The sequence below is a fragment of the Anoplolepis gracilipes genome, chromosome 4 (genome assembly GCF_047496725.1).
Source record: "Anoplolepis gracilipes chromosome 4, ASM4749672v1, whole genome shotgun sequence".
Lineage (NCBI taxonomy): Eukaryota > Metazoa > Arthropoda > Insecta > Hymenoptera > Formicidae > Anoplolepis > Anoplolepis gracilipes.
The window spans coordinates 4,468,833-4,492,471 of NC_132973.1; the positions used below are offsets into that span (position 1 = coordinate 4,468,833).

General features: G+C 30.7%; 1 protein-coding gene across 6 annotated transcripts in view; it reads right to left on the bottom strand.

Annotated features, from left to right (window-relative positions):
- Dom (domino helicase) overlaps nucleotides 1-23,034 on the bottom strand; it is a 38,254-nt gene extending 15,220 nt beyond the window's left edge. For 3 of the 6 annotated variants that reach the window (XM_072891115.1, XM_072891116.1, XM_072891114.1), the window contains exons 1-24: nucleotides 21,158-21,383; nucleotides 19,345-19,550; nucleotides 18,074-18,884; nucleotides 13,789-14,033; nucleotides 12,602-12,928; nucleotides 11,877-12,087; nucleotides 11,003-11,226; nucleotides 10,524-10,661; nucleotides 9,611-9,704; nucleotides 9,153-9,346; nucleotides 8,795-8,893; nucleotides 7,593-7,908; nucleotides 7,066-7,240; nucleotides 6,176-6,362; nucleotides 5,866-6,002; nucleotides 5,356-5,542; nucleotides 4,928-5,261; nucleotides 4,467-4,547; nucleotides 3,599-3,850; nucleotides 3,192-3,505; nucleotides 2,372-2,664; nucleotides 1,235-1,607; nucleotides 729-925; nucleotides 398-512 (exon numbers count right to left, since the gene is read on the bottom strand). In XM_072891115.1, the coding sequence (XP_072747216.1) occupies nucleotides 398-512; nucleotides 729-925; nucleotides 1,235-1,607; nucleotides 2,372-2,664; nucleotides 3,192-3,505; nucleotides 3,599-3,850; nucleotides 4,467-4,547; nucleotides 4,928-5,261; nucleotides 5,356-5,542; nucleotides 5,866-6,002; nucleotides 6,176-6,362; nucleotides 7,066-7,240; nucleotides 7,593-7,908; nucleotides 8,795-8,893; nucleotides 9,153-9,346; nucleotides 9,611-9,704; nucleotides 10,524-10,661; nucleotides 11,003-11,226; nucleotides 11,877-12,087; nucleotides 12,602-12,928; nucleotides 13,789-14,033; nucleotides 18,074-18,884; nucleotides 19,345-19,539 (5,499 nt within the window). In that variant the 5' untranslated portion in view covers nucleotides 19,540-19,550; nucleotides 21,158-21,383. Of the gene's footprint in view, nucleotides 1-397; nucleotides 513-728; nucleotides 926-1,234; nucleotides 1,608-2,371; nucleotides 2,665-3,191; nucleotides 3,506-3,598; nucleotides 3,851-4,466; nucleotides 4,548-4,927; nucleotides 5,262-5,355; nucleotides 5,543-5,865; nucleotides 6,003-6,175; nucleotides 6,363-7,065; nucleotides 7,241-7,592; nucleotides 7,909-8,794; nucleotides 8,894-9,152; nucleotides 9,347-9,610; nucleotides 9,705-10,523; nucleotides 10,662-11,002; nucleotides 11,227-11,876; nucleotides 12,088-12,601; nucleotides 12,929-13,788; nucleotides 14,034-18,073; nucleotides 18,885-19,344; nucleotides 19,551-20,765; nucleotides 21,111-21,157; nucleotides 21,385-22,711 lie in introns of those variants that run through there. The other 3 variants (XM_072891111.1, XM_072891110.1, XM_072891112.1) reach the window with 3 other exon arrangements.
- Nucleotides 23,035-23,639: the final 605 nt, after the last annotated feature.

Consider the following 23,639-nt stretch of genomic DNA (forward strand, 5'->3'; position numbering starts at 1 on the left):
TGGCTTTCTGCAGAAAACCTATATAACAAAAAATAATAATTTTCTACAGAAAAAACCAACCTACTTGGATTTATTCAGCAAATATTTAACTACTAATAATTGAAATAAATGTTGATTGCTCCAATGCCTAATAAGATATCGCTCGATTCGCAATGCGAGTTGGACCTTTTGTGCAGATGATATTTAAATATTTCAACAAAAATATTGAAATAAAATATTGCAAGATCTGGTTTTTTTAGAGTTTTCTTCTGCAAAAAAGCCATCCATAGATCAATTTAAATTAATAAATGTTAAAAAATAATTTCGCGTTTTCTTCTAAAAATCGAAATTGCAAAATTTTTTAATTAACATAAAAAAACAATATATTTGTAACATACGTTCTTATTAAAGTACTTACGCTTTTGAAGTATGCTGTAGTGAAGTTTCCACCTTCAATCGCGAGATCGCCTAGCAATCTCTTCTGATTAGCCTTCTTTAGAATGTTCTCTTCTACAGTCTTCTCACTAACTAATCTGAAATATAAATTGTCGTTATACTATTTGCTATAAGATTGTTAATTAAAACTAATAAAAGAATTTTTGTCTAAATTTTTATTCTAGTTTTTAATTATTTAAATAGTTTTTAATAATATTAATAATACAATCAAATATATATATTCTTATTCAATACAAATTATTATAAGTTATTAAAATTATTTCTTCATTATTAATATTAATTCGTGTGTGTACCTGTAGATATGTACATCCCGCGTTTGTCCGATCCTGTGGCATCTGTCCTGCGCCTGGGCATCCATCGTAGGATTCCAGTCACTGTCGTAAAATATTACTGTGTCCGCTCCCGTAAGATTCACACCGACACCACCAGATCTCGTTGACAGGATAAAGCAAAAGATTCGTTTATCGCCGTTGAACCTTTCCATCAGAATCTGCGTGTCGAATCATTAGTGCTGTTAGCAATTTTATTCATTATTTTCGAATCATTTCATTCATTTTTTTTCAAACATTGCGACAAGAACATATCTCATATACATAAAACTTCATAGGCTTTTGTTACATTTTTAATTATCACCCATTATATATACAATTTTTTTAAAATACAAAAGATTAATATACTCTCAATAACCATTGTTCATATTTAAAGAATCCTAAATAAAATCAGCATTTAAAAAATTTAAATATCACGCATAACGTATCATTATTATAGCATTCCATTAATATAAAAAATTGATTGTTACCTGACGTTGATCAACCCTAGTAGTACCATCCAGTCGTAAATATATGTGTCCGTGGAAATTCAAAAAAGCTTCCAGTACATCTAACATCCTAGTCATTTGCGTGAATATTAAAACTCGATGATTTCCGACTTTTAGCTTCCTCAACAGACGATCCAATGATTGTAACTTGCCGCAATCATATTGGATGAGTCTAGGATCGGGGAATTGCGTAAGCATGAGACTCGAGATCGGATGAAACACTGCCGATTTTGGCGACAGCTGTCTTTGCAGTTCGGCCCGCAAATGACGTTCGCCCCACAATTTGTGAGGCGGTGGATGGGACACATGGAATCGAGGCGTCGGTGCGCGCACAGCCGGTACGTGGACCACAAATCTATAAATGTATAAAAATTTATTTTAGAAATTTAAGAAGTAAAATAACATATAATAAACAAAATTGTATTTCTTGATCACTTTGCAGTGACCGCTGCCAAAATTTTAGTTTCATTGAACAATCCCTTATATCATTTAATTTTAATTTCGTTTTTATCTTATGTTCAAAAATTTCTCGCTTGCTCAACGTTATATCTCAAATAATTTTGATTTAGTTAAGAAATTGTCGGACATTTATATAGATAATTAATTTCACTGTATATATATGTACACATGAAGAATATATGTAATATTGCAAATGATAATAGATTCCAGAGTCGTCTTTACATTTTTTCCCGAAGCCTGATAATCAGTCAGTGATGGAAGAAAGGTTAGAATTCCATATTTATCAATATATTTTTGTACAATATTTTCATTAGTAATAAAATATATATAAAGCTTAAAATCAGGTTAAACTTAAAATAAAAATTTTTTTACTGAAAAACATTTTTTATGTAAATTCTGACGTATGGAAATCTACACTTAGATAGACTGCAATGAGGTCTGATTAGTACCACCATAATTGTAATGACGTCCCTGATCGATTCAATAATTGATTCTAAATCGTCGGACCGGCTAACGAATCGTGAGAAAAAGACAATACGAGAGGAGATAGAACATAAATAGGATTCTTGTTCCTACCGCAATTAGGTCGCCACCGTTAAACTCAAAATTCTCGGCTCCGGGATCAGGTGCCTTAATTTATATATTATTACACATATTAACCTTTCAAAGACTTCCTTTAGTTCTTCAACAATCTGTTCTGTACTCTTGATAGCTTCAGCGAGTGCTTCCGTGTGTGAAAAGAATTGCTTGCGAGTACGAATGTTGTCTTTCGCTGTCATGCAGTGCACCCAACCATTGTGCCAGCGACAAGCCGTCGTAGGCTTGCCAATTCTCAAGGCCATAAAAACATCTTCGCCGTAAAGCGGACATGCCGCGCATCTCCGCTCATTGATGTTTGCCATGAAGCGCAATTTGGCCTGTCTTCTCTGCCGTTTTTCTTCCTCCAGCTGCGGCTGTAAATTGATAAGTAACATTAAAGTTTTTATTATTTAAATATCAGGGCATCTAACGAGGAATAATTAAGGATAAAAAAATTAGGGTTGACGATTTCATCCGGATCTATAAATATCCGGATATCTGATTATCCGGATAATGGTATTATATTATATATTATATTATATATTATATTATATATTATATTATATATTATATTATATATTATATTATATATTATATTATATATGATATTATATTATGATATTATATCATGATATATTATTGATATTTGGTTCTTGTTCGAATCCAGAAATCTTCAATAATATATTTAATCTCGAATCTATTTCTATTTCGGATATCCGGAAAAACGGATAATCGTCAACCCTAAAAAAAATCATTAAGTAAAAATTTTATATTCTTCAGGAAAAAAAATAAAAATTATTCGGAAATAGAATTGAGTATTTAAAAGTTAAACTACTAATTCTTTTTTATTTAATTATTCTAAAAAAGAATTAACATTTTATAGACGTATGTGTTTACTTACCAAGTGAAATTCGGATTTCGGCTGTTCGGATTTACTTTGCGCTTTAATGGCTTCCTTCTGAGCTTGTCTAGTGACAATGCTGCGTATCGATGGCGATTGTTGTTGACTGGATTGCTGCTGGCTATTTCCGCTCGATTGTGATTGCGAGGCAACGTTCAGAGGAGGCACCCTCATAACAGGTCGCCCACTTGGCGTCGTCACCACACCGCTGACGACCTTGTTCACTGGCGTAGCGGTCGAGGGTGACAAACCCATCAATGATTTGGATAGTACTGTAAGACGCGATCCGCTAGAGGTCATGACGGGAAACGAAACTGTAAACATAAAATGTATTATTCTTTTTTTCTTTCTTCTTTTATCAATCAGTGACCGCAAATAATAATTTAATAAAAATCGCAAAAACAAACCTGTGTTAGTATTCTGTTGATTTGACGTCAAAAGAATATGTCTACCTGTAGAAGTTTGAACCAACTGTGCGAAACCAGGCATCGCTAATCTCTGGACGGAATCGCCTTGCTTAAACGTAACTGTCTGCGTTGTTAGTCTTTGAATGCCATCTCTGAGACTAGCGTTCCCCATTGTGATTCTTTGCGCATTTGTTGTAGTTGATGTCACAGTAGTACTTTGTGGATTATGTCCCAGCGTTGCCACAGGGATAGCTGTTTTACAAAAATTTATATTTAATGTATACACATATGTATTTTAAATAATGTATAAACATATATATCATATTTATATCATTTGCTGTTTATGTTAAAATTAATACGAATACTCATCCAATCTTTCAAACATATTTTAGCAAAATATAAGAAAAGATAATAAAAGTATAGTAAAATATAGAAAAAAATAAGAAAATTCAGATATTTCACGTTTAATGAAAGTTATAATTTTGAATAGTTGTATCCTTAGTTGTAGAATGCTTATAAATGGTAAGATTATAAACAAGCTGGTTTAAGGAACACTTATTCTAGCATCACTGCAAAAATGATTGCCTAGTGAGAAATAACAGCAATCACTGATTAATGATGCACACTATAACATTATAGTTATTTCAAGGTTTATATGCATAATTATGCAAAATGTAAGACAAAATTAAATTCAAAGATATGTGAAATATCATAAAATTATAGGTACAAACTTTGGAAATATGTAAAGATTAAAAATTTTTTTTTTCAAGTTATAAGCAATTAAAAGCAAATTGTTTTATACAATGTTCAATCATTAGATCAATAACGTTTAAAGATTTACTAAAAAGTATAAAATAAAAAAAGTTACCTTTCACACCGGCTTGATGTGGCACCAGTTGCACGGAATATCCTTGCAATTGTTGACCACTCGCAACTCTCAATGTAACACCTAAGAACAAAAATTATTGCATTTTGCATTTAAAACAAGAGAGATTAATTATAATTTTATATATATTACAGTTTAAATATACCAATTAAATTGTTAAAAAATAAAAAAAAAATACTATAAAATTAGTCTAGAGATATATAGTAAACATATATAAAGACATATGTATAATATCAGTCTATATTATTTTTAGTATATGTTATAATATTAACGCACAATTATTATTATTGTAAATGTTATCTCTTTGATATTTGTATTTCGATTATGTTTTAATTTTTGATTATATCTTGATATTAATTTACATTAATTTTGGCAAAATAATTTTAGCACAAATGAGATCGTTAAAATGTTAATATAGTGAAATATAAGAGCCTTGGACCTACCTCGTCCTGAACCAGCCTGACTGGTATTTAATGATTTTATTGAAAGGGGTGTACCCACTCTTGGCGTGGGTAATACCCCAGCAAGATTCTTCAGCCTAGTTGGAGTTTGCTGTTGTTGTTGTGTATTTGACGACTGTGGTTTCGCTTGATTCGACAATCTAACGTTAATCTTAATCCGGCCGGACGGACATCTTGGCGTCGGTTCTGGCTGGCTATCTATTTCCTCTATAAGCTTTCTAGGTGTTTGCAATCGTCTCATTCTATGTGCAACGAATGCACTAAGCGTCAACTCCAGATCTAATAGCAAAAGATTCAAGCTAGATAGTTGAATGTGCTGCAAAAGTCAAATACATTCGCAAAGATCAAGTAACAATTGATTAAATTTCAATAAAATAAGCAAGAGTATCGTGAAACGGTCATTGTTTTACCTTGAAGGGATCGTAATCGAACACGCTCCAAACCAACGAGGCAGTTAGAAACTCGAGCGCCTCCATTTGAAAAGGGGAAACGGTCGGTCGCACTTCAAACAAGTTCGGATGGTTGCATACTTTTCGTAATTGCATTAACACATTAATCACACTCAACAAATTTCCACTGGCGAGTGTTTCTTTCGTCCTTTAACAAAATACGGAATAAATCATCGATAAAATATAAACGGCAATAATTCTATAACAATATATAACAAAAATGAATTTTTGTGTATAATAGAGATTATTTTGTTATATATAGATTACAAATAAAAATAAATTATTTCTCTCTACATCTTAGATTTTCTAATATATTAATAATATTAATAATACATTTTTATTTAATCGTATATACTTTATATGATAAAATATTTGTCTATAAACAAAAATGAAAGAGACTTTATTGCGTTTTTAATTAAAGTATTTTTCGTCTTTAGTCACTATATATTGGTATTAATGATATTGGCTTACTTGGCTCTTGACATAAAGTCATCGTACAAAAATCTCTGCCGCTTTGATAAACGACACATGACTACATGCTCGTATTTTTTTGGCAATTGTTTTTCCACCTCAGTTTTTAATCGTCGTAAGAGAAATGGCCGCAACACCTACGGAGAATGTTGTTTATATTAAATATTATATATTAAAAAATTTATGTATCTTTTATTCTGAATAAAAACTATTAAAATTGTTTTAATAATATTATAAATTAAATAATAATAAAAAAGAAAAAAAGGAAAAGAGAGAAAAACCGAGAAAAGATAAAAAACTACGTACAGACCTTATGTAGACGACGAATTATATTCTCGTTGTATTCACTATTGCCTTCGATCATGCCTGTAACAGGATTGCTAAACCATTCCTTAAATTCACGATGAGATTGAAATACATTAGGCATAAGAAAGTGCATAAGAGACCACAATTCCATTAAATTATTTTGAAGAGGTGTGCCGGTAAGAAGTAATCTCCTGCAACAAATCAAAAGCCAAGCTTTAAATAAAATAATTTCTCCCATTTTAAATTGAGTGAATATTATTGAATTAAATATTTGTTTCTCCCGACAGGATTCGTATGTCAGAATATCAGAATTCATCTTAAACACGCGAGTTTTTATAGAGAATTTTATTATTTTGCTGTACAATAAAACAAACATCGGTCATGTCGAACTAATGTCTGTTGTCGGCAGCGAATGAATTATATAAATCATAGATAAAAAGAAATATATAATAAACATTTTACAAAAATGGTCAAAATTTATTCTTTTAAAATTTCGAAAAAATTAGTAAAATTTGCTAAAATCTAAGATTTAAATCTAATTTCTTAAATTTTAAAATTAACTTTTACAATGTTAGAAAAAAAATTTGATCTAGACTATTATATTGAATCTTTAAAATAAAGATAATTCAAACTTATTATACAAACAAATTTAATATTTTAACAATGATTAATGTTTAATTAAAAATTTAGAAAAATTAGTAAAAATAATTCTTAAGAAAGTAGATTAATCACTGTTCCTGAGTTTTTTCAATTAATAAACTCGATATATATATTCAATGTGTTTCTGTTATGCTAAATTTTATCTTTAATTTTTTAAACTATATGTATATAATTATCACAAATTATAAACTCTATCACACTTAACTAAATATGAAAAAATTTGTAACTAGTTACCGTTGTGTTTGGAAATTTAAGAGCAACTGCCATCTTTGTGATTTAAAATTCTTAATATTCTGTGCTTCGTCCAAGATGAGATACTTCCACTTCTTCCGTCTAAAACTTTGATGATCCTGTATCACTAATTTATAGGATGTAATGCATATATGAAAGGCGTTCGGTTTCGTCCAACCTATGAACGTTGAAAAACACATGTTATATTTCATATAAATTTGAACAATAAATTTAATTAAATTAAAATATTTGTATTATTATTGAATTAAATATTTGTTTCTCCCGACAGGATTCGTATGTCAGAATTGAACTTTGACACGCGAGTTTTTATAGAGAATTTTATTATCTCGCTGTACTATAAAACAAACATCGGTCATGTCGGACTAATGTCTGTTGTCGGCAGCGAATGAATTATATAAATCAAAGATAAAAAGAAATATATAATGATATAAAAATTTTACATAGAAAAGAGAAATCTTATATTTTATAATAATATATACAGTTATATTTAATTCATTATATATTGTTACCTGTTCTCTTTTGTTTTCTCTCCTTTTGCGTCCCATAATATGTCAGTATCTTGAATCCAGGACACCATTTTTTGCATTCCATTTCCCAATTAAGCATCACAGAAGTCGGTACAATTATAAGATGCGGTCCCCAGTTGCCCTTCTCGCAGGCTAAGTGAGCCAATAGTGCGATCGTTTGTATAGTTTTTCCTAGACCCATCTCGTCTGCCAGAATGCCATTTAACTTTCTATCGTACATAGTGACAAGCCAGTCCAATCCTATATGTTGATATTCGCGAAGGGAGTGCTTCAGAAGGAAGGGTATTTTAGTGACAACCTGAAAAAATAAGATGTAATGTTAATAAGCACACAAAAGATGATTTTAAAAAACTTAGATTTTTTACAAGATGTCATTACAAATCACGAACTTAATTTTATTGAAATTCTTTGAACCATGTTGACAGAATTTATCATTTATATGTATTTGGTTTAATTTTTTATTATCTATTTACATTCTAATTGAAAATTTAAAGTTTACTTTACAAAAACAACTTCTCGTGTAATGATTTTATAATTTGGAAATTATTGATGCTTGGACGTTGCAAAAAAATCACAGTCGAAATTTATCAAATACATGTTATTAAAGATTAATGTAATACAGTTAAATAATCTGTATAGAATTATTAATAAATTTGTAGTGATTATTTTCCCGAATAGATAAACATATATTTATTCATAAGAAAACTATCACTATTAATATACCTTTCATAAATGATAATGAGCAAATTATTGCTTCATTACCTTGGATTGAAAGGTTATTTGCCAAGTATTATTTAAGTTTTTTAATACAGAGTAAAATAATTAAAATATAGAAACAAAAATTTGCAATATATATTCTCATATAAATTATAACACTTTTAAAATTAGTTTCACCCTATTAAAAATTATCGAGACAATAATTTTTATAAACAAAAACAAAGCATTTCTAAAGTAAATTTTATAAAAATATACATAGAAATTAAAAATTTTATTTTTATCTAATTTCAAGTAGACTACATTCTGGCAAAATTTTAATTTTAGACTCTTTATTTGCTGAGATATCAAATATTAAACAAATTATAAATAAATTAATAAATGCATAAAATTTTATACATATCCAAGTACATATTTATATTTTGAATAATAAAATTTAATAAAAATAAATAAAAAACATAAAGACTTACACTAGTGGTGAGCAATGTATTTCCCTTAGGCTGGATACTTTCAGCTAACGCGGCAACATTATCCATTTCATTACGAGCGTCCGAATGATCGTCTGAAATCTGTAACAAAAAAATAATCACATGTTATGTGAAAAAACTACAAAAAATAAGATATATAGGATTTGATATTTATATATACGTATGTATATATAAGAGAACAAATTTATTCAAAAACAAGAAATAACTCACTACAAACTCGCTCCAATTTGTAGTGAGTTTAATGATATAATTATTGAAAAAAGTAAAAGTTATATATATGTAATGTATATACATATATGTAAAATTCATGTATATATGCGTGTATAGTATAACAACTCACTCTGTTATCCGATTGTTTTTCAGATGGATCTTCAAGGAGAGATTGCAGTCCCACATCTGCCTCGGTATCACTTTGAGTCCGAACCTCTTCCTCGTCGCTCTCGCGATCACTCTCTTCACTTTCATTCTCGCTACTGCTTGTTTGATCTTCAGTTTCCGGTGCTGCTTCCTTGTCACTGTTTTCTTTATCCGTACCTAAAGAAGAATAAAAAATAGCATTTGATTAAATTAAATTTATTTCATTTTTTAGCAATGCTATATATAATTTTAAAAATTTTCTCAGACAAATGCCTCTTTTTACAGCACAAAGGGTAATCAAGATAAATGAAAACCAAATATCTCGCACCATCAGGATTGGTATTATCATCACCGTAATAATTTACACAAATAAAAAAAGCCTTCATATAATTACAAAGTCTTTACGTATAATGTATTAATAAATGCAATTATAATAATTACCTTCAACTTCCACGTCCACGTCTACGTCCATCAACATGTCCGACATATTTGCGTATTTGGCCGCAAGTTCTTCAATAGACATTTCGTTGTCAGCCTAAATAAAGACAAGCATATTTTTATACATTTACAATGAGGTGTAGATAATGAAAAAATCGAAATTGAGATATTCAAAATCGGGCAATGCGCAAAAATTGTTTGCTCTGAGTTAATATCTTTTGTTCTAGCAAAGCATTTAAAATTTCACTTTTTAGGCGAAATTATCAAAACATATGAAGCTCCGATCTAATTACGTCAGTACGGTAAAAAAGTGTCTCAAAACGATACATTTTTCAATCTTTTTTTTTAATTTAACATGCAACTGTTCGCTCATCGTAAAGACGACTCAAAAAACTCACTACAATTAAATTAGCGATCTAACAAGAGATTGGGCAGAGTCGTTTTCACAGCTTTAAGTTTTCACAGTTTAAAGTATTGTACATTAAATTTTAAGAAAAAGGCTGAAAATTGTATTGTTTTATATACTGATATACTTTTTTATAATTGTTATTTCCTACAGCATAATAATGAACTATTCTAAAACATACTGACATAATTTAATAAGTAGATCAGAGCTTGTTTATATGTTTTAGTAATTTCACCTAAAAACAAAACTTTAGAGAGCCGGAATAGAAGATATTAACTCAAGCAAACAGCTTTTGCATGTTTCTTATTGAAATCAAATCATAATTTTTACACATCAATTTTGAATATTTCGATTTTATCATTACACTCTACTATACAATCTAACAACATCTATGCAATCTATCTCTACAACAAGCAAAAACAAAAACAAAAAATCATGCGTCCCCGTTTATTTTTCAATATTAAAATAATTGATAATTATAAATATAATTACAAATATGAAAAATTATACCTTAAGCTCATCGAGTTCTCGTTTATAATCGATCTCTCCCTCAAGTCTCTCCTCTTCCATGATAGTATCTTCTTCGTCCGAGGATTCACCAGATGCTGCAACAAAATCTGCATCTGCATCAGCTACTTCCTTGTTGTCCTGTAATAAAAATCATAAAATCTCGTTTAATCTTTGTTACAAAATATTAATAGCTTTAAAAAATTGCAATTTTAATTAATTTTTAAAGGGAATTTAATATTTTTTATATTATAAATTATACTAATAAAATTTTTTCATTAAAGTAATTTAAAACAATTTTTAAAACCTACATAATTTTGCACAAAAGAGAAAATTATTACTGCCATGTGTTTCTACATTACCTATTGTTTTTATTAGTACATTAAATAAAAAAAATTGCAGCAACATTTCTTTTTTTTTGTAAAGTTAATCTAAAAAATGAGATATACACAAATATTTTTTATCCATATCAATAAACATACATTTTGTTCTGCTTCATTTGTTGGATTTTGAGGCGATAGGCTTTTGTTGCAATCTTCTAAATAATCTGGTGGCAAGTCCTTCAGAAGATCCTCCAAAGGTATTTCCGATTCTCTTTTCAATAATTCCACTTCTTCTTTGTGATTAGTCGTCAATTTCATTTCTTCTTCGGCCTTAGCTATAGTCTCCTCATCATCGTCTGAACTCTGATTTGGCTGAAATTCCTCTGTAATGTGCAATGCATATATTGTACAATTTCAAATAATTTATATAATACAATAAAATTGTAGTAAATTCATAATAAAGTTAAACTAAATAGAAATTTAATTTAGTAACACACGATTTAAAAATAAAACAATCTATACACAATTAAAAATAAAATCTATTATATAATGAAAATAATTTACAGTCTATTAAACATTATATGTAATCAAAATAATATTTACATAATCTATTATATACAGAAGAGAGATTTAGTTAAAGTAATTTATATGCAACTCAACGCACAATTTAATTAATTTATCCAATAAAGGTCAAAAACTAAGCTTAAAAAAATATATATCTTTCATAAATTATAATAATAAAGATCCACAAATTGAGAATTTTTTTACAATATTACTACATAGTGTATTCAGAATAATTATACAATATCATAATTAAAAGTTTTACTATTAAAATTATAATGTTATAAAATAACTTTATTAACAATAATTGCACCAAAATAAATGTCATGTTATTATTATTAATGTTAACATAATTATTAACATCATGTTACACATAAAATTAACAGTAAATTAAAATATTTTATTAATTACGTGACTTTATATAAAATTAGTTATAAAATTAATTATTTTTTATATTATGAATGAAACATACCATCGGAATGACATTTCCCTTGTGGAACTGGTGAAGAGATGCGCGAACTATTTATAGAAGCTGGAATACTTTGTGGGCCATCAGTCTTGTTGAGACCCTCTGTCAGCCATGTGGAATATTTTTCTGTTTGACCCACAATGAAATTCAAATGCTGATCCAATGCCTTTTTTCGTTTTTCGTCCAGTCTAGTTTGTTGTTTATATTCCACCAACTGTCAACAAATTATTAAAAAATTTATTTAAAAAAAAATATATATTTAAATATTTGTTTTATATTCTATCTAAATAATGTTATTAAAATTATTAATAAACTTTTATCTGTTCAAGTTCAAAAGCATTTGCAAGATATTGTGTTTATAATACAATTTATATATGAGTAATTTAATAATTCGTGTCCTGCGCTAAATTCTTTAGTTGAATTTAAGGAACCAAACAACCATACACAATGCGCAGACTTTGCTGTTCCCACAACGAGCACACGCTTCTGATAATAATACATCGAGAAGGTCGGCTTAAATAGTGTGGGGTAATAGTGAAGAGCAGAATTAAACCAATCTATTTTTATAAAAGAAAAAAATGTGATACATATAATATATAATAGTAATAAAATTTATAAAACAAATTGAAACAATTCTTTTATCGATTTATTACAAATCGATGAATTATGATAAATGAATTGATCATTTAAAATTTCTAAATATACATTGTAACTTTCTTCTAGCTCACCTTCTCAACATTCGTCCAAAAGGTTTTAATTTCCTTGGCGACGAAGCTAGCGATCTTTTTCAATCGGAGTTCCTGCGATTTTTCAGCCTTCTGCGCTTGAATCGCTTTCTCCTGAAAGTACTTTTGCACCATTCGCGCACATTTCTTCGCCGCAGCTTTCTTCCATTTACGTTCCTGGGCAAAATCTGCAGCCAACCAGACCATCTCTTCCAGTAAATAATCCCAATGGGCTTTGGGTCGAGCTGGTTCCTGCACTTTAGGCAATCGCCGCTCTGACCATAATCCCTCACGTTGCAACTCAGCGATCCTTTGCATCACGTATGCCTCCTACATTCCAATAATCGTGACCATTAGCATAAAATGTTTCAATTTAAATATAAAAATAATACATCCGATTCTTTCGAAATACATATATATCACAATTAAATAACAAAATAATTAATAAAGAAAATAAATTGAAAATAATTAAATTTAATTCATTAAAATTTTTACATATCCAATGGAGACGTTAAAATGTCAATGTTTTATAAATATTTTTAATAAGGAAGATAATAAATAATCGACCCAAACTGGCAAATATGCTTATTTGATTTTATTCGATGTTCAATATAGAAGTAATATAGAAGTAATGACAAACACAACAAGAAGTTCGACAATTCAATTAATCTGAAAAAAGATACCGAAAATTTAAACTCTATATACAACAACATTTTAAAGTACTTTTAATGACATTGCTCCTTCTTGTTGTGTTTGTTTGTCATTGCTTTTATAGTTATTCAGTCGAATATCTGACGTATAAATGTGACGTTTGAATTTTTATTCCTTACCGGTATCGTGTTAATTTCAAGGTATGTTCAATGTTTTTACTTGTTTGAGGACTGAAAAATACTATTTTCCTTTTTTAAAGAAATCTTTACATATATCTTTCAACATTATAACTATTCAAAGTTAACGTAAATCTTCAATCTTTCCGTTATAGATTTGATAAGAACCTAAACCTAAGGTTGAAACGTCGCCTGTATATCGAACATCGAATAAAATCAAATAAGCATATTTGCCACTTTGGGTCGATTATTTACTATCTTCCTTATTAATTTTCACTGGCGATTCAAATTATTATCAATAAATATTTTTCATACCGCAAAAAAATGGTATTCAAAATTAATTACCAAAAATATGATAATTACCTGTTTTGCCTTTTCTACAATTTGCTCCTGATTGTTCGTGATATCACAGGAAGTAATTACGGTAGTGGGTGTAGACAACTTAACGAGCTTAACGACAGGCTGGGGGTTGTTGAGCGCACTGGTTGTCGTAGGCGTTTTTGGGGTGACAGTGGTGGTTATCGACGACGATGGCTTTTCCACCACCAGACTTGGAGCGGTGATCATTATCGCAGGCTTCGAAGGTTCCGTAACCACCGGTGTTCCACCTAAAATGGTAACACGGTTGAAAAGATTGTTACAATATATATAACGTAAATTTTATATATATATATAAAATAAAAAATGCAAATCACAGAGGTGGCAAATGCGAAGTAGCGTATTTAACACCGATAAATAGTAATTTAGTTGCTGAAGAAAAGAAAAGGGAGTTATTGTTTTTCAGAAACAATCTCAACGCCCAATATATCACTGTTTGCTAAAAGATTTTAAGTTCCAAATAAAATAATTTAGCGATTAAAAATTTTCCTTAAACAATATATTTTTCTTATTACTTATTAATTGAAATGATATTGATCACTTACAAAGTTATCTTAATCCATTGTTCATTATACTTTCTTTTTTACATATTTACTAGCAAGATGCATATTCTCAATGTAATACATTTCTTTGTATTATCACAGCTTTATCACTTTCTAATTTTTTAATTAAATATGATTTCTAAATATTTATAGCATAAATAGATATTTATGGTAGAAATATCTTATTATATACAGTCGGACCTTTCATCCTACGACCTCCTCTTATGCTACGAAACCTCTTATCCTACGACAAAAAAATCCTCTCATGCTACGACTGCAAAAGGGGAATTATACCCCCACTTTCAAATTTTTGTCGTAGGATCCGAGGTTTAAGGAGAAGATTCCGAAAATGTCGTAGGATAAGAGGTCCGACTGTAACTCATATGTAATCTTAGATGTCAGAACAACATTTTATAGAGCTTTTAGATAAGTTTTAAAAATATAAACACAATAATATAATTTTACTTAATAACTTTCCCTGTTTAGAATATCACAATATATTTCAAACGATCAGATTTTGAGATATTTCGGATAATTTATACAGATTGACAACAATAAAATCTCAGTATTCTGAAATGTCGAAAGTATTATACACTTCACGCGTTTAGTAGTAGCAGTAGTAGTAGCAGTAGTAGTAGTAGTAGTAGTAGTAGTAGTAGTAGTAGTAGTAGCAGTAGTAGTAGTAGTAGTAGTAGTAGTAGTAGTAGTAGTAGTAATAATAATAAAAATAATAATAAATCTTTGACGACATTGAAGATTCCACAGGACAGGCAAAAAACAAGATGATATATATCTATAAGGTTGACAATAATTACCAAAGCGAGAAATGAAACCGTCATGAAACACGCCAATTAAGATAAAATAAACTAATCGCTTCCATCTTTGCATCTGAGAGAATGTATGTGTATGTGTGTGATACAAAGACGACAAGGAATAGATGTACATTGTTCTTACAAATTCTTCAACTTCAAATAAAAACATGCGTTTGTATGTGATAACAATCAGGTCGATCGCCACAAAGAGCATTGTTGTACAGTTACATGTAATTTATACTTGTCGAACTCGTTTTGCAGAGTTGGCATAAAGTAAACATGGAATGAAAAAACATTGTAACATGTGATTCATTTGTTATATGAGTAATATTTATTCTAATAAAGAGAACTGCATCTCAAAGCAATTCATTTTAATGAAATTAAAATTCAAATATTTGTGATCTTTTAACCGGACCACTTATTTTTATATATTTCACTTATTTTATATATTTTACTTTTAATTGTAATATTTCTTATAAAATCTGTGAAACATCTACTGAGAGTTAAATATAAAAAGATGTAAAAAAATTTTTTAAATAAAAAAGTTTTAAGAAATAATTAAGTTAAAATCATTTAACATTTTTCATATAAAAAGGTTTATGTAATTACTTTCTGCCAATTCTAGTATATTCTATACAGCTAATTTATTTGAAAAATGAAAAATACAAGTTTCTACATGTCTTTAACAATAGGTAAGGTCTTTTTTGCCGAGCGTCTCCTGATCATCATTCAAACAGTTCAAGTCAAGAGTACGACAGATATAATACGGAAATATATCGCACGAAAATAATTGAGTTTCGATGAGAACTCAGGGAATTGGGCAACTGATAGATTACCCGAAAGCGAAATCAATATACGGAGCGACTTAAAGAAGAACACGAAGAAACGAACACGACAGGCGAGCTGCGGTAATCACCTATAATGAGCGTAGGTGCGGATAGAGTAGAAGCGGATGGAGGGTGAACGGTGACTGATGGTGAAGACTGGATTGCCGCTCGGAAGGCAAATACCATGCCATGGCGGCCCCCTTGAGGCCTACCTGGTACTTGTCCTGGTGCGCAAATGATCATTTATTCGGTATACAATAACCGGATTTTATTCATATTGAGAAGTAAATAACTATAAAATATAACACGAATAAGGAAACGCTTGTCTATTATTATATAATTAATGTTAAAAAAAGTACTCTTTCAAGATGATGCAAAATTAGGAGAAATTTTAACGAAGAGAAAAGAAAGAGAAAAGCTCTATCTAATATATCTAATTAATTACACATATTGAGTAAAATAAATATCATTTGTCGATTCTTCAAAAATCATTGTGAATTTAAATTTCATTCTCGTGATATATTACATTTTATTTCATATATTAATAATTATTACAAATTACTTAATATTTAATTAATTACTTTTAATCATCAAAGCTATATCTTGCATAGCTTACAATTAGATCAATTCAACTTCAAAATTGATCTAATATATTAGATATAGTTTTAATCAATCTTTGTCTTTAAAATACACACAAATATTAATTTTCTAAAGAAATTTATATTTGAAAAAAGAAATGGAGAAAACATGTTATGGTTTGCTTAAATTATATAAAGTCGCACTAAAAAAAAGAAACAATAATAAAAAAAGCAAATAACAGATAATGAATTTGTTATTTCAAAAGCAAGGATTCATTTTTGTTGATTGATGTGAAAAATTATAAATACTGATATAGAATAATGATAAAAATTTAAGAAAGTCATTAATTTTGAAGATACTTGACAGTGAATATCCAAGAAAAGACAAAGTTGTTGATTATAAAAAATACATATTTATATGAACTTTGGATCGGTCTGTTTTCTAATTAAGGCCAATATTTAATTAACTCTTAAGTACCACAGAATGTTATGATAATCATGTGAAATTATTAAAATATTCTAACAAAAGTTGTAACAAAATACAAAAAGTTATGAAAATATACTAGTGCTTGAGAGTTAACATTAGTTTAGAGTGAATTAAAGCTATATCTTGTTTCTTGTAAATGCCATTTTTCTTTATTAATTGGAAAATAAAACATTCTCTTGTAAAAAATTTCGTAATATTTTATATATATAATGTCTCTATCTAATGCAAATTATTTGAAAAAAACTAATTCTATGTAAAAAAAAAAAGTGAAAAAGATTCGTAGAATTTATGTTAAAGATAAAGTCAAATAAGGCTGTAACAATATTCAATACATTCGAGTTAAAATAAACTTCTTAAACTACATTAAGAGAAAAACGAACGGAAAACGGAATTTTCGCTATTAAAGTACGAGAGAAGTGTATGTTGTAACTAGTGATCACAAATTATTTATCAGAGTTTGACTCATGTTTTGATCGACTTATTCACAAAGTTTAATATGTGACATTTAATATGATTTTAATTAAATATAATCCTTCTTTCATGTTTTTTGCATTATATAGCATTTTACAAATAGTATTTTATAATAGCAATTAAAATTTTCTAAATAAAATAACTTTTATAATCTCTTTAAATTGTAACAAGAATGCTCAATTTCTCCAAACATAAAAAAAATATCTATCTCTAAATTCATCATATCTAATATAAAGATATTGTCATATCTAATAAATTACTACCTGTTTAATAAATGGCATTGATCTGTAAAATTTAGAAAGTAAAAGCAGTTGTAGCTTTAATAAAAATTATTAATTAATCACACAATTTTTAATTAAAAACAAAATCTGTATCTCTCATAATAAGCATCCACTGTGAACAATTCTAAAAGAATGATATCATATAGTTTAATTTGCGAATGTAATATTAGTTTCGATGCATTATGAATCGAAGAAAACGTCAGGTCAATATTGCTCGAAGTAATGGCGAGAAATTAGATTTTTTACCGCTTTAATTATTAGATAATATTTACCTTGCTGAGTGAGCTGGGCTAAAGCCGCAGCAGGTAGAGTAGTGGAAAGCGCTATTGGCGTGACGCCCGCGCCGGAAATCTTAACTTCCGCGCTTTGATTCGGGATTTGTACCATCGTAGAACCGGCGGTGACATTTGCAAGGGTGGCGGTGACAGCAGCGGTGGTAGTAGTAGTAATAGTAGCAGTGACGGCGCTGGTAGCAACGGTGGTGACAGCAGACAACTGCGAGAAATCCGACGACAATGGCGCTGTCAGATCTTCGTCATCATCGTCTGGATCGAGTGGATGCTGACGTAAAAAGTGTAAATATTGCGGTGTCGGAGGCCGTTTTTGCCAATTGGGATAGTCCATCATGTTACCGCCGACATGCAAAAAGAACAGCTCCGACGCATTCTCGACGTACTTCTCGCGTACATTGCGCATTCGCCGCATTTTGTGCTCCAATATCCGTCTACGATAACCGCTGTTATCAAACGCAACCGCTTTCTCCGTTGTTTCTGATAATTTCAATCGTTTTCTTGCCGGTGGCGACGGCGATTGCACTCGCGTTTGCGGTGATGACGCCTGCGACATTGGCGCCACGAACATGTTGCCCACTGAAGTGCCCATGCGTACGAGCTTCGACGACGTCGCTAACACTACCTTAGTGGAGTTCTGTGGCCGCGACGCGACCGACGGCGATGTGCCGGCAACACTGACACCCCCGGCCACCACTCCCGCCGCGTTACGCGGTGGCGTGTTTGCAATGTTGACGATCCTCGTGACTTGTTGTGTTCCGCTTGCGTTAGTCGTGATATTATTCGGTATGACCTATTAATAAAAACACGCAAGTATTAATCGTTGACATAAAGAAAACTTTAGTACAGAATTGTGCTAAAGTGCAAATGTGTGAATAAATTAATAATTATTTAATATAATTACAGAATAATTCGTAATTAAACAATCAGCAATGCTTTTAATGAATAATAGAAATAATGAAGAATAAAGTAATCTTTGGCAATCGTTACTAAATAAAACTATTTATTAATTAAATTAATGATTAGTTATTATAAGTTATTATTGAATAAGTAGTAATACAAATTAATAAATAATATAGAAATAATAACAATTAACAATTATCTCAATTGGGATTAATTTATTAATTATTGTTATATTTTACTGAGTCAGATAATGAAGTTAGAGATAAAATACCCTATACTTTAAATATAAATTTTATATTTTTTTCATACAATATGTTTTAACTTAAAAATGTGAAAGCATGGAGATTCACCTGTGTAAGACCAGGAACTTGACTCGTAATGACAAACTGTTGCCCGCTACTAGTAGAGAGCACATTGAGGCCTTGAGTAGCGAGAACTTGTTGTAGATTGACAGTCTGTTGAGCAGCACCTCCATTATTTCCTCCATTATTAGCCGCACCCCGATTAAGGGGTGGTAAGATAGGTGTACCTTGCTTATCACTCATTGCACGTTATGCTGAAAAGATAAAGTATTCTACTGTACAATGATTCACCATGACTTGCACCACATAAATATTCATGTTTTACCATGTATGAAGCGTAAATATTGCAATATAAATGCTTTGAAAATTCGATTGTTTTAAAATATAACATCAGTCTATACTCTAACAGAAGTCATTAAAAATATATATATATATATATATATATATATATATATATATATATATATATATATATTTAATATAATTAAATTTCTAATATTTAAAAACTTAAAAAATTTATAAAAACTAAATTTTTCTTATGTCTTTAAATAGATTTTTTATGATTAATATATAAATTTATTAAATTTCTGCCTCATTATACTTGTATAACTTGATATTTTACTGCCAAATAATCTTACTAATGCATATATATATATTTTTTAAAAGATTTATTCTAAATAATTTTTTTATTATCTTAATAAAAAAGTATTTAAAATATAAAGCTTAAAATAAAGGAGCAAATTTTAGAAAACAAAATAAAGAAGCAAATTTAAGAAAACAAAATTTAGAGACATTTAATATTGTGCAGTAACTTTTAAATAAAGAATTAAGGTTAAATAAAAAAAGCAATCTACTTGTGTATGTTGGTGTACAGTTACATTTCTTTTCAATATAATATGTTTGAATACATTTTTAAAATATGACAAAGATTACATCCAATAAAATAGAATTAATAATTTAAAGACTTGAACAACAACGATTTGACAAAATTTTTGTATAATTCTAAATGATACCTACAACATGTATCTTTAATCCTTAATTAAACGTAAGACAAAAATATAATGAAAAAATAGTATGTGTATAAAATATTGGGATCTCGCAAAATATATATACTGTAAGTGTGCATAAATAAACATGTTAAATAGACAAGCAGATTTATAGTACAACAAAAACTTTGATCCTTCTTTAAATAATACATTGAGTATAAACAACTTTTATATTCGAGATTGTAAATTGTCTAAAAAAATACTAGTAACAATAATCTCCAAATATACGAGTTTATTTGTTTGTCAAAAGACGAAAACGTTCGGAAATGTAAATTGAAGAGAAAAAAAAAAAGAAAAAAAAAGAAAAAAAAAAGAAAAAAAAAACCCGATGAATTCGGAGTAAATGGATACGGATTCGTCGATTCATTAAAATAAAAAAATAAAATAAGAGTAGATATTGCGCAGAATACGACCAATACATACAAGAAAATTCAGTGTCGTAAATGACGACAGGATATCGGGGATCGGCGAGTGTCAGGAGAGGAAGTGTGTCATCGCGAGTGACGCGAAATCCCGGACCGGCAAACCGCACGATAGCTCGAGATCCGGTTGCTATCCGAGAATGTCGCGCATCGAGGGTTCGCTGCTTTATTATACGATCGAGCTGGGTGCCGGTGACGGTAGAGAACGAGTACAGGACGGAGGTCACGTCGCGACGACGTAGGGACGCGCGAGGAAGCGGCCTCGCCGGACACGACGTACGGCGTCGACGGGTGGGGAAACCGCCCGACGCAACAGCGCGCGGCGCGACGTGATACAAAGGAAATCTCTCGTCCGCCATGTTGGCGTTGGCTTCGGGACGATCGCGGACTTACCATAATGTAATCACAAATTACCGCGACGTAGGTGCGCCATCCACGGGAATGATCGTCACGCCCGTGAGCCGCGTGGGTCAACTCGCAATTGGGTACCTCACGTAATATACGACGCATGAGCTATATCTAATATTTTACGATACATTGTCACACCACACGCCCAAGGACGCGTACACACTTCTAAACATGGCGACGGCTACGAGACAAATTTCGGCCGCGGCCGAAACGAGCCAGTCTCCCCCCCGCCGCTCGAGTCACCGTGTTTGCGCCAGTCGCGCAGAGATGGCGGCTCGCGTTCCCCCATTGGTCGGCCGCTGCTGCTGCGCGCGACAACGTGGCAGCGATGGACGCGCGCGATTGGTCGACCTGCTCGTACGTTCGAATCCATACCTCGAGTTCAACATCGCTCGAGCTTCATGAACCCATATCAGAGACTACGCATTGGAAATTAAAGATTAAAAATTCGAATTTGATTAATCGGAATAAGGGGAGCTAAAATTTCTTTGTTCCGATATGGATGGATTTTTTCTAACCGAACTTTTTGCACCTTTCCGTTTTTCTCTCTTTCTCTCCGACTTTAAACTATATATATATTTGTTTTAATTATTTCTTTAATTATTAATTAAATTAATTATAAGATTAAAACGCGCAACATACACGGTGTGAATTTTCGTGTTATTTACTTACGAGCTAATAATACATGCTTGCACTATAATGAATTTCTCGATATCGTAATTTACTCTAAATCATACAAAATAAATTATTAATGTTCCGTACGAGATTATGTTCGATTAATCAATCAGTATAATCTTCGTTTATTTTATCTTAATTTAACGATGCTATTTGATTAATAGATTTTTACATGCAATTCTATATAGTGAGATATTTCTATACAAATACAGATTCAACTTTAGTCTGTATCCTGTATAATCTAATATATGTTTTAACTGTTCGTTTGCACTTTTAATTTGCATCAAAGTGCACTCGAAATGAAGAACATATACATTAGAAAAAAAAGAGAAAAAGAAAAAAGACAGAATATATATATATATATATATATTCTATTTCATTTTTTCCCAGGAAACGCTACAAAAAAGGACAAATTTAATAAGATCATTTTAGTTGCACTGTATATATATGCTATAAACTATACTTTCTGCTTTCAGAATAAAATAATGCATATTCAAATATATTTAATAATAAGAGAAGAAAACAAACTTGAAAATGCAGATTAGCTAAAGCTCGTGTATCAAACAATATACATTAAAGATTGAAAATTAAAAATTGGAATTTAATTAATCGAAGTAAAAAAAGTAAAAATTTCTTTAGCTGATTGATCAAATTTTAATCTGCAATTTAAATCTTAATAGTCTGATATCGGGCTTTAAGAGAGCCAAAAAGAAAGACCTCGGCATTCACACACACATGCGGAAGACGATCGATAATCGGGCCGACCCAAAGTAGCAGCCACGTGGCACACGTTAAATTTCACGTTTTTTCCTTTACTACCGTAATGGTAGCGAAATTGCAACATTATGTCACAAATGTACATACCTGTGCATCGATCTTCCTCAGGGATCACTCGATTGTCGCCGATGTCGCTCGATTACATGCGGTTTCGCGTTGCCGGTGCCGTCGAGTGTCGCGGGAGCACCGTTCGATCGTGGAGTGCGCGCACGTGCGTCTTTTGCGAAAAGACGCGTGCCGCCGCAGGGCGGCATTTTTACGCGCGGTTACGATCATCGTTTCGGCGAACGACCGGGTGATTCCGGGATCTCCTCCAAGATCAGGCAGGATGTCGCGGATCTTCCTGGGTCTCCTCCCTTTCCGTCCGATGCCTAACAACCGCGTACGCGTCGAACGTTCGACGAAGTGAGCGACTCCGGACACCCCGATGTTCCGCGCGTTGTCACGGATTATCGTCGCCGGAAGAGCATCCGGGGTCACCCACGCAGTGCGCGCTTTTTGAACTACGCGCATTAAAAATTCGTACAGAGGTTTATGTAATAATATGATAGGTTCAGAGCCTACGTCTGATAGCCAATAGAGAAATTTCTTTTTTACAGATAAAAATGTATCGATGCGTTTGACAAATTGTAAAGCGCCCTAATGTTTCTCCATAATATTTGCAACTCGTGGATTTTAAAGTCATTAGGACTTTTCAGCTCACGTTATCGTGTCTAGATATTCGTTGCATCGTGATTATTAGTTGAAATATGTATATGTAATTCAAAAATCTTCAGTTTTATATATATTGATTGATTTAATATTGGCTGGAGAGATGCATTTTTTTTATCTGTAAATCATTACATTTCACTTTTTTATATAACAGTGCTAAAGAGAATCTTTCTCTCTTGTTTGTTAAAAAAACTTGTGTTAGCCTTAATTTTAATCGGACACTCAAACAATACCCTTATCCACCTTTATGTAATTGTTTTGAAAATTTTTACATATGCAACATATTTTATACAAATTCTTTGTT